Raw genomic sequence first — 16387 nt, forward strand, 5'->3', positions numbered from 1 at the left:
TTTTTTTTTATTTGAAATCTGGTTTTCTAGCGATGGTAATCAGTTTAGCCGTTCTTAAGATATTGAAATTTGAAGTTGGAAGTCAGAAGTTTTCCATCTTTTTGTTGGTTAGGTTATACATACCTCCATTCTCAGTCCCTTCTCCTTCTCTTGTGAGGCACAGGATCATCTTCATGGGCTAATGCATTTTTCACTCTCTCCATGGTACCCTTTAAGTCTCTTTTAACACTTTTCTCTGAAAAACCAGGTTATCAGTTAGTTTGAGATATAGCAGCAGATTAAGATTTTGCACAACTATGACTCATTTCACTTTTATAAATAATGAACAAGAAAAGATATTTTCAAATAAGAATCTAGTATTTGTGTATTAAAACCTAAAATTTACATAAAATTTTATGTGACGATTTCATGAGCCCCACTATTATCAATTAAACAGATAAATAGATCCAACATGTACTAAGTATGTCATATCATATGTCATGACTACCATAGAAGGTACATATTAAATTGATTTTGTTTAGAAAGAGATGGAAAGCAAATACAGTTTTTTGCTTAGCAGAATAAATTATTGTTGTAAGTCCCGCCTTTTCTTAACTATTTCTATAGACCACTTTTTCAGGATTGACCCCCTGCTTACCTCCACTTAGTTATTTGTATCATCTTACGTTGATTATGCAAACATTGAATAATCAATAATCATACACAATAACGGTGAGAGTATTTGAAAGATGCAACCCCACAAGAGGTTGTGACCCACAGATTGAAAAACACTGCTATAGACCAAGCCTTGAATTCCCAGTTTTGCGATTTTGGAAATTATTTCAATACATATCTCATTTCATTGAAAAACTTGTACTCCAATAGTACATTTCAAAGTTATTCTTAAAATTGATTTGTACTTTATAAAGTATGCAAGGACTTACAAGGTTATAGGACCAAGGACAAAATTAACTGCAAAATCTAATTACTAAATAACCACAACTACCAGGTGACTATTTAATTATGCACCAAGATCTATGGAACTAGACTACCTTTTTGCAGTAAATCACATACTAACAGAAAATCTTTTGCCACCATGCACTGTTAACAACAATTATGCACAGTTTTAATGTATGAAACAAGCAGTCTATACCTATATGTCAATGTCTATATGGAACCTACAGAATAGTACAAAAAAATCACAATTTGCATTAAATAGAAGTTCAACTTACTGCCCACTGGAAACTTGGGTTCATCAGGTATCTTGCTGTACTTCTGCATCATTTTCTCGTAGATGGCAGCTGCTTCCTGGGACTCATACCCATAGTCATCTTGATCAGGCTGATCTGGGCCATCCCTGGTGACAGCAGTATTGTTGTGATCTATTGCGTCTTCAATCACAGACTTGTTGGCTGATTTTATAGTCTTCAGAGTTTTTTGGATTTTCCGGAGGGCCTTAGGGTCACGCATAGCGAGCAATTCCTCCCTTTTCCTCTTCTCCTCCAGTTGTTTCTGCCTCTCTTCCTCATCTTTCTTAGCCAAGAACTTCAAAATATTTTCGGATAACTTATCTTTTTGCCTTTGTTCTTTCTTTGGCGGATCAAATCCAACTCTATAGTATGTGTTACGCTAAAAACAAAGTACTCTAGTCAATATTTATATCTGTCAAACCTTGTAAAACACCAAAGTAAAAGTTCTCGAAAAAGTTGCGTTTCAGCAGTAAACTTATTTACACAATAGGAGTAGCAAAGAATTTTAAGGTTAACATATTCATATTATATTTAAATAGGGCGCAGTAATAAGTGTTTAGAAAATTACGAAATTAACTCACAGATGACTTTTGTTGTTGATTCCGTTGTGCAGCAATCAAGGTGTCTCGAAACTCCATTTTCGATGATTTATATATATTTCACTAGCACTAGTATTATTATAATACAAACATAATAAACTTTTATCAAATCTTAAACGAATTAAAGAAAAATACGTGTCAGACGGCAGCTCAACACACAACCCCGGCCATTTTCTGGAAACGTACTGAATAGAGTTGCCAGGCGCGTCGCCACAGGTTAAATAAATAAATTATAAATCATATATAATACCAACCCATTAACACTAATCACCTCTTTACCAAAGTCTTTACCTCATTAGAATGTTATTGGAATGTTTAATTGTAGGAAATTCCATAATTAGGATAATCATTACTTCTGAGTTATTTTTTGGATTCACATTACATTATACTGATAACTTAATCTTTCGTACCTTATGGCTTATGGTTAGCAAAGCAAATTAATATTGTTGTTTTTTAGAAAAATATGGCGCTGTCCATTGGAGGACAATTTTGCCAGTGTCTAGTAGGTTTTGCCGTTGTACGGTAAAAAAAATAGAGAACGAAATATATGAGATGTAAATTCATTTAAATTTTTTGTAAAACACCAAGCATGAGTTTATGATCTCTGGCAACTCAAATTTTTGACATATGTCACGTCGAGTATTGCTCCTTCTTTCTTTTTCTTTGGTGAATTTGACGTTGAAGTCGAAAATATGGTTGGTGTTTATTTCTAGCTTTTTATCTAAGTTTATCTTTGAAATCGTAATATTTCTTATAAAATATAATGGTGCTTAGTGCGTAAATAGTGTTAATGATGGTGCCTGAAAGATTATTTTGTTAATAAAACCGTTTGTGATGTTTATCATAACCTTACGTTTATTCTTCAGGCCACCTCCAAAAAGAAGACTAGGAAGTTGAGAGGACACGTGAGCCATGGTCACGGACGTATCGGTGAGTAACAATTATCATTAACTACAAATTAACTATGGATGTGCTCTAACCTCAAACAAGATGCCGCTCTGCGTGATACATGTCACCCATGTCTGGTCGTGTATCAGCTTTGATTTTAATTTGATATGTTTGGGTTGCAGGCAAGCACCGCAAGCACCCTGGAGGTCGCGGTAACGCCGGTGGTGAGCACCACCACAGAATTAACATGGACAAATACCATCCAGGTTACTTCGGCAAGGTAAAAATATTTTTTAGAATTACATCTTCTATATGTTCCCCAGTTATTGTGTGCATCATACAAAATTACTAAATGAACCCTTATTGAACAAAAGCATTGTAATTCTGAAGTGTTGTTCTTATATATATATTTTTTTTTAATTTTATAAGGACAGGCTGAAGAAAAGCGAAATAAAAATAGCAACTTATTTTCGTAAATAAAGTTGCTTGATCTTGGAACTAAGAGTAGACCCACTGAATCTAGCATGTGGGGTATTATTAACTAACTTATTAAAGTATCTGCTTCTATTATTTTAAGTTAATTCAAGCCAGTTCAATACTGCTTAGATATAACTATTTCACATGTAAAGTAGAGTTCATAAACTTGTGAGCAAAAATTTGATCATAATATCTGAACACGGCTCTATTGATAACAGGGTAGATAAGCATGTTCAGATATTTTTGCTCAAGGTTATGAACTCGACTGTACCAAGTCATGATTAAGAATGTTAGTGATCTGAAAAAGTACACAATTGAGAGAACAATTTTATTACTCTTCCTTGTGAACAACTTGCCCAATGCTGGGCACAGACTCTCTTAGAATGAAATGGCCTATAGTTTCTATGTGGCCATGCAAGCCCAGCATGGATAAGGAACCTTGCACACACTGTTACTGATTAAGTCTGGTTTTCTTATAATGTTGTATTTTTTTGGCGATAAAAAAAAGGTTATTTGTAAAGTGGTTTTAAATGCCATATTTTTAGGGCTAAGCGTCTTCTCTTATTATATCTTCACATTATAACAGTTATAATAATTTGCATAATTATTTAATTTACAGTTGGGCATGAGGAATTACCATCTGAGGCGGAACAAGGACTTCTGCCCAGTGCTGAACCTCGACAAGCTCTGGACGCTGGTGTCGGAGCAGTCGCGCCTTAAGTATGCCAATGCCACCGATGGAAAAGTGCCCGTCATCAACATTGTTAAGGCTGTAAGTCATACACAATTCATAAACAACTGGCTAGTTTCTTATCCAGTAGCAATTTTTATAGGCATGTTTACTAGCTTTTAAGTAACTTGCATGATTAGATTTTAACTATGCAAGTAAAATTTCACCCACATCTAGTGGTTGGATTGACTGGAAAGGCCATGACAGGATAGGCTTCTGCTTACATTGAGTTTTGGCTTTTAATTTTTATGGATAGTGTAATGCCACATTTGTGCCGAATAAGCCAAACTTCAACTTTAATAAAAATTACGGATTATGGTAAAAAATAGATGAAAGGTATTTCTTTTCTTAGTGAATTAATTCCTGAGGTTTTCACATATATTATACATTTACTGGTGATGATTATGTGACATAAATTATATTACCATTAATGGAATAAATAAATAAATTCCCGTGAAAATTCACAAAAATCACATCATGGTCTTTATTGATGTTGCATTATAAACAACAGTGCCAAATTTCATAACTATATCGAGCAGATGAGTTTCGAGATTTTATCCCGATCCTGTGAGAATATCGGGATAAAAAGTAGCCTGTATGTTATTCCAGATGTCCAGCTATCTACATAGCAAATTTGATCCAAATCCATTCAGCCGTTTTAACGTGAAGTAGTAACAAACATACACACACACACAAACTTTGGCATTTATAATATTAGTAATGTTTTTTTCTTCAAAATTATAGCATAGCTTTGAGAGAACATGGAGATATCCTAAGATATCTTTAAATCGTTGGGTGACAAGCAAAGGTCACTAAGTACAAAATACCTACTTGCAACAAAGCTTGTATCTCAGTATGAAATTACTAACTAGATACAACTGTTTGAAAAGCAGTGACAGAAATTTAGTGAGTTTTGCTTGCCAGCTGGCGAAATAAAATACTTTATTTATCTTTTCTATTTTGTAACCAAAGAGTAAAGTTTTGAAAGCTGAAATTTGGCAAATTTTTCACAAATGTGGGAGTTACACCATCCATAAAAATTAAAGCCAAAAGTCGCTGGAGGCAAAATCTTAAGAATTAGTTACTTCCTATACATTGACTTCACTAATCTATTTTTATTTCTACTATCTATTAAAAGTAATATAAAGAGGTAAAGTAGGCTGTAGGGGGTAATATCTGGATCTACTACTCTGGATTTTGATAAACATAGTTTGAGTCCCGGAGATGAACATAATACCTATGATATTTTTATCCTGGAAAATTTGCATAGTTCATGTGGGATAGCCATTAATGAAGTCTACGCGAACGGAGTCGCGGGCAACGGCTAGTGACTTATTATGATTAGTAAATTGGCCAAACTCCTCGATAAGTTTCAGCCCTACCTATGCCCTTTTTGTGTGTAGAAATTTACAAACTGATATGAACTGGTAATAAAATAAATATTACATGTTTCATAATAAACAAAGAATTGTGTTATGGGTACTAGGCAATTATTTCATACATAACATCTGTCCCATCTCTGACTGAAGTGTGATACATAACATCTGGACTGAAGTGTGAACTGGGACCTCAAACTCAGGCTTTGCTTATCAGCTGTCCAGTCATCAAATCGGTAATGGTTTTCAGAATCCGATTACTTTCATTCTTAATATTTTCGATTTGTTATTGTTAGAACCCAAAAGAAGAACAGTATATACAGATCATAACAAATAACAATATTTTTTACAGGGCTACTACAAGCTGCTGGGCAAAGGCAAGCTCCCCAAACAGCCTGTGATCGTTAAAGCCAAGTTCTTCTCAAAAACAGCCGAGAAGAAGATCAAGGACGTCGGCGGCGTTTGCGTCCTGTCTGCGTAATTTAAGTGTACAATAAAATTCCATAAAAACCACCTCTTGTAATTTCATTCGTTTTACAAATGTTCTGCTGGGCTACTACGAAACTCGAAGTTAGTGTCGTGCGGTCTCTCTGACACATATGTTTAATACGAGAGCGAGAGGGATCGCACGACACGAACTTCGAGTTTCGTAGTAGCCCTGCAGATAAAGAAGGATTGCATTGTATGTAACTGCTGACTGCTCATAAATTTTCTGTACAGTCTGCAAAACTGCATGCTACCTGTGACTGAAATTTAAGCAGTCCGCAGTTACAATGCAGTCCGTTTGAATTTAGTACACCTAGATAGTCACCTTGTTGCATAGATAAATAAACAATGTAAGCAAGTATCATCAAAGCATTCGAAAAGACATAGGCACTTGATCTAAAACATGAGTTTTCTTCTCGGATAGTGTCAGCCGTGGCGGCATAGTGGTTTGACCTATGGCATCTCAAGCAGAGGATTGCTGCTGGGTTCATTTCATACCCCACCAGCTTGCACCACAGACCTTTGCTTGCACCTCTCGATTTTACAAATTCTTTTGCGAAATTACCTACATTTAAATTGACCTCTAGTTTTACGGTGAAGGAAACCTGCGAAGCAATTCAATGGAGCTTGTGAGTTCCCAATCCGAAGGGCCCGCGTGGGAACTACGGCCAAAGCCCTCTCAATCTGAGGGAGGCCTGTGCCCAGCGGTGGGACGTATTTAGGCCGAGATGGGAAACTACTTTAACGACCGCCTGCAGGCATAGCAGGTTGAGAGTGGTTTTGAGTTTGTTTTGCCAGCGAGGTCTATTCAATTACCTGATGTGTAGTAAATGCAGACCTTACTTGCGTTGAGGATTTGGTTTGTTTTAGCATTAGGGCCTACGCTAGCGTGCTGGTGGACGCCTATTGAAAAATATATGAGCTAAGCGCTAACTGCACGCGGACGGATTTTACCTGCATCCGCGACAGCTAGCGTAGGCACAGAATAACTAATAGTACTACCGTACAGAAGGGACTCTCTCGAACAAAAGTCAAGTTTAGGTATAAATCGTTGCCTACTCTTACGACTTGCACGCGAAATTGAAACTTATCATGTTACACGAGCGTTCATATTCCGTTGGGCACCGTTGACTCGAAACCGGTTTGGCGCCAAGAGCACAGGGTTCCCACTCGCCGATGAATAAAGATAACAGTGGGTATTAATATGAATTCAATAAACTACCTGTATGCAACTGTACGTAATTAGGCCTTAAAACACTCATGTGACCCTATTATGAAACTCGGCTACGCCTCGTTTCATAAACCCACACTCGTATTTTAAGGACCCCTATTACGATACAGTTGCATAAAATACTATTAATAAATAAGTAAATATACTTTAACATACATGACAGACAACAAACATAACTAGTAATGATTAGGCGCGTCGGTCGAACGTACCTAAACTGCGGAGTGTCCAACCCCTCGCGTAGGCCCTTAATGGAAGCGATAATGAAAACAAAAGTGTATAAATTAATATTTTAATTAATTGAATATTATTATTCCAGCAATGTAGATGAATTAATACAAGCATTATTCAGATTATTGCCTATAATAATTACGTAAGATTAAAATTAATACCTTAAGGTAGTACAATGATAGCTTCATGATTATTTAAAAACTAAATACATATAATAATATGATCCAACAGGATTACCGTATATACAAGGTGTTAATTAAATAACTGAAAACCAGAAAGTAGTTTGCTCAGAATCGAGAGTAGAATCGATTACACTATGTTTTAAATCAGTCCCAATCCCATTGTTATTGCGCCCAGTCTAAAAGTTACGACTGCAACATGCGCCAATTAAATATTTTAGCGAGGTTGCATACTATTTTGATAATTTAATACTGGCCGTTTTGCTGTCAATGTGTGATTTTCTTCTAAAAACGTCAAAGCGCAACTGACAAATACAAATTATGAGTGTAGAGTTAGAAATGAAGTAGAATTACTGACTTAGCAAAACACACGAATATCTTTTAAAATAATGAAGATATTCAAAAATAAATGCAATCAACTAACTTAAAATTAAAAAATATTTTTGGGGTGTCTGAGGTTTTCAGTTATTTAATTAACACATTATATAGCAAGGAAAGAGACAATTGCCTCCAGTACAAAGCACAATGTGGGGACCAAGTGTCTCTTTTCCCAAATATCTGAAAGTGATTCTTATAAATTCAATGTTACCAAGTATCTTAGAAAACCACAAATATTACTATAAAAAATGTCGGAAATTAATTAAATTGTGTCACTATTTAAAAGCAAAATATCATAATTCCTATAGTAAATTTAACATAATTTTTGTATAATAAAATCACATTTATTTATTCCGAACATTATCAATCCATACAAAGCGTATTCATAATGCAGCCATTCTCAGTGTTCTGTGGGGGCTTCACAAAAGTACTGCACATGATTAAAATAAATACTTCTGTAAGGTTACAGAGTACAACCCCCTATTGAATAGTTGTTTTTAGCTCTGCAAATATTTAGTTTTCCAATCGTGTTACATAGCCAAAAAAAATTGAGAACTGCTTTAATAACCTGGGGTGTGCACACCAATGGTCATAGTATATGCAAGATGTCATTAATGTATCTGAGTAATTGCCAAGTGGTTGGGCAAGTTTGAATGAACATATTCCAACTGAAAAACTAACCAACTATTGGCTTAAATGGCCTGGATTAAATTTATAAGATTGCATAAATAAATCAGGGTAATTGTGACTGTTTTACTTAACCAGTCAGCCAAGCAAAAAACTAAGGCATTAATCCTATGTATAAATAGTAACAGTGTGAGTAGGTCTAATCTGCTCTGTAGGTGTTTGTGTGGGAGTACCCTCGGCCGGGCGCGCCTGCTTGGCCTTCTTCCTCGCTGCATCACTCTCTGCATAGTACATGCCCAACCTAGTTTTAATTGCAGAGAGAGCTGCACCATTGATTTCGTAATGGAATATATTAGTATATCTCCATTGCTTTACAAGAGGCCCCCTTCTTCTTTCTTTCTTTACCTTTTTCTCCTTTGCATTTTCGTCATGTTCCTGGATGACTTCTGGGTTTTGCGTGTATGCAATTGTTGGATTCTGAGCTACTGTCGGCTCAGGTTTAGTCTGCAGCACAATGTAGGCTGTAGCAGGCTGGGCAGGCCTTGCAGCAGCAGTAGAGTGTAGGAGGATACCCATGCTCTGAGCTCCATTCTGAGTTTGATAGAAATTAGTCTGAGTACCAGTGCTTGCCAATGCAGCTGTCTGGTACTGATTTTGGAAGTAATTCTCAGCCAAATTAACCAGATGGCCGCTGCCAGGATATGCGAGAGGGGCAAATGTTTCCTGTGGAACTGGTGTCGCCTGAGACTGAGTAGGAGTCTCATTAGGCAATGCCAAGTCAGAGCTTCTTTTAGATTTGGGCATTGTGGCAGTAATGTTGTCTGGGTCATATGTTTTGATATAGTCTTTCCACATCTTTGAGATATTTATCTCTAAGCCTGCAATTTTGTCCAGTCTAATGAAGTCTTTTAGGCGATGAGTGTGAACAATAGAATAAATATGATTTTTAATTTGTTCAATTACTCCAGCTGGCAGCCTGATTTCCCCAGAACGACGATGGCTATTTTTCCCACGATTGTCACTGGGAAACATTACTCCATCATCCATTTTCTTGCAGAGTACTCTGACCTTCCTTTCAGTAATGGCATGAATGTTTTTAAATGCTGTCTGGCAGACTTGAGTCTCACGGCCTTTCACACGAATGAAATATTCAAAAGTACATGTTCGCCGGCTGCTAGATTTAACTCTCTTACGTTTGACGTCCACCTGCCTCATAAGGCCAAATAAATAAGCATTTTGCTCATCATGGGTCTTCATAGAATAGAAGCCCTGGAAGGTTCTCATTCTTATGTCTTCTGGCACTTTCTGAAAGCATTTACGGCGGCAGTTGCAGTCAGGGCCAGGCTGTTTGGGAGGAACCAATTTGCCATTTGCATTTATGTACTCGAGTCCTGCTATTCTGAGACGTTTCTGTTTTTGTTTGTGCCATTCTAAAAAATAACAAATATATTTTTTATTCAAACCTTAGCAAAACCAAACAAAGGAAATACGAAGTTATAGTATATAATACCTACATTATTTATGTAAGCGCAACCAATCGTATAATCTTAGTTCTCTGAATGAATTAATAAAATATGAAAACTTTACGAGTAACTATTTCAAGTCTGACTTACGTGTCAAGAAAGTAATAAGAGTCAAAAATGGAACATTTCGGAAGGCACATATCAAAGAAGTCGACAGTTAAGTTAATCTGATCAATGTTCATAAATTGCCGTTTGTTTTGAGCGTGCAATCATCATACTAACCTTCTGGATTTCGAGAGCGTCTTTTTACAACTTTTCCGTTTTTAGTCAGCTTTATTTTTCGGTCATTACTTGAGACATCCGCCATTTTAATATCGAAGCATGATACATACGCATAACCAAACCATCGTAACAGCCATAACCTCACGAAACAAAACAGAAAAAAATATTGAAAATAAATGTTAAATTAAACAGAAACAAATCACTCCCTCAGATGTATATTTATAAAAGTCAAATAAATTTAGATAAAGACGGTATTTCATGACTTCTTTTGCTTTAGTACCGACTTCAAGCCTTCATTTCAAAATAAATAACAAAACGCAACATTGAAAGCTTAAAAAGTGTTTTTGCAAGTTTTTAGATGTGTCTGAAACAAACTTTGTTTTTTTTTTTTTGTTTAAGTTTTCTTCTTCCTTATAGAATCACAGATTACTAATATGTAGCTAGCTATATAGAGATAGAGATCTCCTTCTGTATCTCCTTCCTCTTTGGTTGTCTCTTTCTGGAAAAGACAAAAGTTTGTAAGCCCATATAGCCACATGTAAGTCTAATCTTGAATTGTTTGTGGTGCATTGACTAAGAGCACTAAGACTCAACACTACTCAAAATTACGTGTGCTTTTGAGTAATACAATGTGTACATTGTTATTTATAAGCTACAATATTCATAATTTTCTATAAACTTTGTTCCTTTTGCCTACCATTGGAAGGATGAATTAAAAAAATTGTCTCCTTGACAGATGACACATGACAGCTAAAGCAGCGCAGCACGTCGAAAATACATTGCATCTTTATTATAATCTTATCATTTTCGAGATAATTATTAGTTACTGCATTGTATTTTTGTTTATCGAGCCGTTTAAAGTTTGGCTTGATTTGTGTTAAATTACACTAGAACTTTACAAACATGTAAGTACACTCTTGTATTTAAAAAGTGACGGTAACAAAGTGTTAGTCATTAGAATGTGGTTTTTCCTCTATTTCGTAAGTTTTCGTCATATTCGTACACATTCATATATTCTTGAATGTCGACAAAATGTAGCGTTGGTGCTGCATAGGTCTATTCATACGTGAAATGACTCCATGAATTTGTATTATTTGCATGCAACTGGTTGTTCTTTAAGTTACCTACTGCGAATTATGTTTTGAGTGAACTAAAAGAATTTCTCTGCTCACCAGCGTCCTTATGATAGCTAAAGAGTTTCGTCTCGATGTTGTGGAATGCATGGAAATAATAAGGTACAACGATATCGGGTCTTGCTACGGCTTGGGTCTAACTTCAGCAATAACAGTTAGGATTAATAAAACACCTCTTTACAGTAAATAAATAAAAATTCAAGGTAGTTTTATAATTATGACAAATAAAATACTTTACTTTTATTTATGTAACCTTTTTATTTTTCCTTTTTGTACAATAAAGAGTATAAACAAACAAACAAACAAAATTTATTTAAATTTGTTGTAGGTAGTTTTGTTTGAGAAAAAATATAGGTGGGTACTTAGGAAGAAACAGTGACAAATTAAAATGTTTGTTGTGGTTTATTTAGTCTTAACATTTGGTAGTATGGTGGTGATAGATGGGTTTGTGTGATTTGTGTGTGTTCTTACAGTGTAGGTGGAGGAACTACATGAGCACCAGTCTTCTCTTATTTGCATGCATTTATTTGTCTACTGCTAACATATATGGAGTTTCTTCTTTAAGTATTTGTCTAGTCTATTTTAAAATACTATGCACTTATCACAAGTTCTGGGAGAGCATTCCACGAGTTAACAACACGATATGATTAGGATAGGATTATATGTATATTATCTTGCATAAACTTAGCTATCATAAGGTTGCGGGTGAGCAATGAAATTAATTATGTTTTGGGCAAGAAAATAATATAATAATAATTCTTTGCAGGTCTTTCCAATCCCCAATGCCAAGCAGAGAATTTCTGTGGGATATCTTCAGAAGGTGAGATATGACAGTCATTTATGGTTCTAAATTTCTTCTCTATCTATGCTGATACCCATTTACTTTGTTGTTTCAAGCTTAAGATAACATGTTTATTCCGTACACTCAGACAAGTCATCAACAAGTTATATAGAACAAACAAACACTTTTGTATGTACATTATTTCCTTAACTAACAGCGTTACTAAACCTCGAGTTGTGACCCCAATTCAGGTTATGGGCGGTATTGGGGTGGATCACGGTAATTCTCTGATTAAAGCCTGCGGTAATAAATAATTGTTCTTTTCTTAAATTTTACTGTGACATCAATTTTAGGGTATTTTAATTGGCTGTTCTGTTCTTTAGATATTTAGTTAGGGTAATTTGGGTAAAAGATAAAAATTAAAAAAAAATATTTGAGACAAAATATCACAATACAAAAGGAAAAAGTACATGCCCAAAATGGTTCTGCCTCAGCATAAATGCAGACTTCTCAGATGGAGTCAGCGCTGTTCTTCCAGTGAAACCATTTCAAAGGCAGAAACACACTAATTAAATGCGACGCCATGCTACGTCATCCAACACATGATTCTGGGTAGCCTCAATAATTTGACATTTTTTTTCTATTTATTGTGAGGTTTATTTGTCAAAAAACCTCACTATACTAACGCCATCTAGCGATATTTCGCCTGTCTTTTAGCCCTCATTGCCTTGCCACTGAGACCACCTATGCAAGGCAGCAATAGCATGATATAACACCTTCAGAAATAAACCATTCATTATTTATTTTGCCAAATAAATTTATTCTTTCTTTTCATTAAAAAAAAATGACATTAAAAACAGGTTTAATTTTAAAATGTAAATACCACTCTGTCAATGGAACTGTGTTTGCATGAATCAACATGGAGAACTACATCCAATGAACAACTAGCTTTAGTTCTTATTTACTTTTTCTACACTTTACTGTTGTACTGTTGTTAAGCCCAGGTTAGGCTAGCAGGAAAAATGAAACTTGTATTACATTACATTGCTAGGGCCTCGGTTTAGCGAACGTTTAAAGTGGTTAATCAAGCACTGCAGTGTAATGCAACTTCCTCAATTTTTCTTGCAAGTAAAACTGGTGTCATGTACATTATAATTAAGTGGGTAGAACTCTCTTGCTTTTTATAATAAAAAGTGATTGATGTAGGGTAGACACACACATTCCCATGTATGCATGCAAGCACAGCTCCCTAGCTGAATAAAGTGTAATTCAAGTACTATAAGTGTTTTACTGGACGTAATAACTGGGCTTTATGACCATAAGTTACAAAAGTTTGCTTCTTTTTACTCAACAGAGTGGACAAGGACAGAAGTGGCTACATTTCTGCAGATGAGCTACAGCAAGCATTGTCTAATGGTACATGGAATCCGTTCAATCCAGAGACTGTCCGGCTTATGATTGGTAAGATGTTTGGAAGCATAATTAATTTATAGAATACTACAGTTTGTATGAGTAAGAGTAAGGAATAAATAAAATATTTTATGTGGGATAATAAAAACCTGGACTTGATTCCAGGCTAAACAAAGCTTGTACAAATATTATATTTAAATTAATTACATTCTTTATTTGATAACCCTTATTTATTTATATGCTTAAAAAAATACTACATTCAAATCTAATCTTTTTAATTTAATAAGCACAACTACTGCTGCTTTAAAAAAAAAAGATGATGATTTCAAAGAAAAGAAAGAAGCCTTACATTTCGCAAGGATCTGCGTCTTATCTAAGGGATTAAGATATATTGTGCATATTCTAAAAATTGGTAACTTAGTAAGATGTCAATTATTTACTCAATGAATGTTCTTCATCATGTTAATGACTCAACTGTTATTTTCAGGTATGTTTGACAAACAAAACAGAGGTGTCATATCATTTGAAGACTTTGGAGCTCTATGGAAATATGTAACAGACTGGCAGAACTGTTTCCGCTCATTTGACCGGGACAACTCCGGCAACATTGACAGACAAGAACTGAAGAATGCCCTCACAGCTTTTGGGTACAGATTGTCTGATGAAGTTGTAGGGACTATGGTGCAGAAGTTTGACAGATTTGGACGAGGCACTATATTGTTTGATGATTTTATTCAATGCTGTGTCACTTTGTATGTAAGTATACTTTTTTTTTATTAGTACACAAATAGTTTGCTAAAACAACTCAACAAAAACGGTGCAATAGTGACAAGTTGCTAGCCTGTCGCTTACAGTATACCTTAACCTATATCCTCAGTCGCCTCTTACGACATCCATGAAATCTTGTCAAAGCTACATTAATAAAAAAAAAAATTACAAAACCATTTACTGACAAAAACAGGGCCAGATTGATAACGAAATACAAGTTAATAGTATTAGCTATTTTGTATTGAAATTCACTAATATTATTTTATTAGGTTGGACTTTATAATGCAATTGGGCCCAGATCACTTATTAAATTTTAAGACCATCCACCAGTGACCAAACTATACTGAGCCTGTATCTTGGCCGTCTGCGAGTGTGGTTAACAAGAGTACGGAACCCTATAAATGATTACAAACATAAGCGATAAATAATAATAAAATTTATAATTTAAATTCAACTAAACAAATTTTATTTCCAGACTTTAACATCAGCTTTCCGTCAATTTGACACTGACCAAGACGGAGTGATCACAATCCACTACGAACAATTTTTGAAAATGGTGTTTGGCCTCAAGGTATAAATTTTTTGATAAATATTAGATAGCCCCTGTTGAAGAAATTATAATTTGCTTTGGATCATGTAAAAAGACATATGATGTCAATAAAAGGTCATTTATGTCCTTGTGATAAAAATAAATGGTTTACTTTATCAAAACAGGAACTGTCTTGCGAATATTTTTAACCATCCAACAATTCTTTCATTTATAAGTAGTTATGTTTTGTTAACTTGAAAGGTGGAATTCTATTTTCGGTTACTTGTATTTGTTTAAAAGTAAGGATTATTTCATGGCATGATATCTTCAAAAAAGCATGAATGCTTCTGTAGCTTGGATGGTTTAATAACGTATTGGGTTAATTGTAATTTCCATTTAATGTGATGTTAATTAAGGCACAAAAACGTAATAATACCTGTCAATAAAGTTTTTGGAATGTACAACATTTCACTTATTTAAAACACATCATAAATGTTAAACTGTTATTTAAGCTTGAATGTTTTTTGTTGTAAGAGTCTAAATATTGTATAAGAATGTTTATAAATGCTGCATATTATTTTAATACAGCTTGTTGGACTTACTAAAGAGCTACGAAGTGTATGTGGCAGTTAACATTTTAATAAAAAAAATTATATACCTAATAATAATTACATATAATTAAATAATGTATAAACTAAAAACCTATGTCTATAAGCTACTTTTTCACCAATTTAGTCATGATTCGACCAAACCGCGTTACTTTATTACGATATAAAAAAAATTAAGAACTTTAAATTTCCAATTATTTTTTTTACAACATGGCCACCGTTTTGTTCGAATCTGGCTTGAGATGCCAAACCTCTAGAATAAAGTGCCGTTTTAAAAACTTACTGTTCATTAACTGTGGAATTTCTTTTCCGTCTAGTGTTGGCCGTAAACTTCGGGTATGCCATTTCACACTACGCAGGTTTGGACACACTATTACAATACATTAGTGCCTGCACATTTTGTACCCTTGTCTAAGTACGTCTTCTTTTTCTACTAAAACAGAACTTACTAGACTTTAAATTATAGTAAAAACGTAGTATCAAGAAGGAATTATGCAGATAGATAGCATGAAATATTTCGGAGCAGCAGGAGCAGGGCTACTACGAAATTCGAAAATTGAAGTTCGTATCGTACCGTCCCGCCGACGCTTATATTATTTAATACGAGAGTGAGAGGGACGGTACGATACGAACTTCGATTTTCGAATTTCGTAGTAGCCCTGCAGACACATAAATATTAAAATACTTTTAATACTTCATTTTTTTTATTATTTTTTACTTTAAAGCCTGGTTTTACTACCGAGCACACCAGGTAACGCAACCAGTCACCAACAAAATGTATTGGCGGTTATCGTAACCTGTAGCCTGGTGTGACGGATTGCGGCTATCGAAAAAATATTTTTCTCAAACGTAACATGAAATATTGACGTTGTGTTACATATAATAGGCCGGAAAGTATCGCGCTGCAAGCGCTGCGGCTTGGCTGCCCGCGCAGTCACTCTAGCGGCTTGCAAAGAGATTTCATACATCTTTCCCGGCCGCTGCC

The 16387-nt window shown here is 35.0% G+C and overlaps 4 protein-coding genes across 7 annotated transcripts; 2 read left to right on the forward strand and 2 right to left on the reverse strand.

Moving 5' to 3' along the window:
• Window positions 1–131: 131 nt before the first annotated feature.
• LOC141445165 (protein SPT2 homolog) lies at window positions 132–2027 on the reverse strand. Its single transcript, XM_074110955.1, has 3 exons — window positions 1811–2027; window positions 1212–1608; window positions 132–235 (listed from the first exon to the last, which is right to left on the reverse strand). The coding sequence occupies exons 1-3, from the start codon at window positions 1865–1867 to the stop codon at window positions 132–134; spliced, it is 558 nt and encodes a 185-aa protein (XP_073967056.1). The 5' UTR covers window positions 1868–2027.
• A 420-nt stretch (window positions 2028–2447) lies between these two features.
• Window positions 2448–5812, forward strand: LOC141445168 (large ribosomal subunit protein uL15-like). Its single transcript, XM_074110959.1, has 5 exons — window positions 2448–2523; window positions 2695–2758; window positions 2899–2996; window positions 3813–3965; window positions 5652–5812. Exons 1-5 carry the CDS (start codon window positions 2521–2523, stop codon window positions 5778–5780), a joined length of 447 nt encoding a protein of 148 aa, XP_073967060.1. The 5' UTR covers window positions 2448–2520; the 3' UTR covers window positions 5781–5812.
• Window positions 5813–7261: 1449 nt separating this feature from the next.
• LOC141445161 (uncharacterized) lies at window positions 7262–10564 on the reverse strand (the record flags this gene model as incomplete). Its single annotated transcript, XM_074110946.1, is given in 2 exon segments — window positions 7262–9858; window positions 10174–10564. Coding segments are annotated over 2 exon segments (1347 nt in total). The 3' UTR covers window positions 7262–8596.
• Window positions 10565–10917: 353 nt separating this feature from the next.
• LOC141445162 (programmed cell death protein 6-like) lies at window positions 10918–16002 on the forward strand. Of its 4 annotated transcripts, none has more exons than XM_074110950.1 (6): window positions 10918–11078; window positions 12073–12126; window positions 13442–13548; window positions 13985–14253; window positions 14741–14836; window positions 15720–15997. In XM_074110950.1, coding segments are annotated over exons 1-6 (540 nt in total). In that variant the 5' UTR covers window positions 10918–11076; the 3' UTR covers window positions 15732–15997. The 4 variants fall into 4 exon arrangements, with proteins under 4 accessions (XP_073967051.1, XP_073967048.1, XP_073967050.1 ...); XM_074110947.1 differs by lacking the exon at window positions 10918–11078 and adding an exon at window positions 11341–11408 and having other exon boundaries at window positions 15720–15998; XM_074110949.1 differs by lacking the exon at window positions 10918–11078 and adding an exon at window positions 11341–11408 and having other exon boundaries at window positions 14741–16002.
• Window positions 16003–16387: the final 385 nt, after the last annotated feature.

The sequence above is a fragment of the Choristoneura fumiferana genome, unplaced genomic scaffold (assembly GCF_025370935.1).
Source record: "Choristoneura fumiferana unplaced genomic scaffold, NRCan_CFum_1 Sck3bRy_379;HRSCAF=1007_pilon, whole genome shotgun sequence".
Taxonomy (NCBI): domain Eukaryota; kingdom Metazoa; phylum Arthropoda; class Insecta; order Lepidoptera; family Tortricidae; genus Choristoneura; species Choristoneura fumiferana.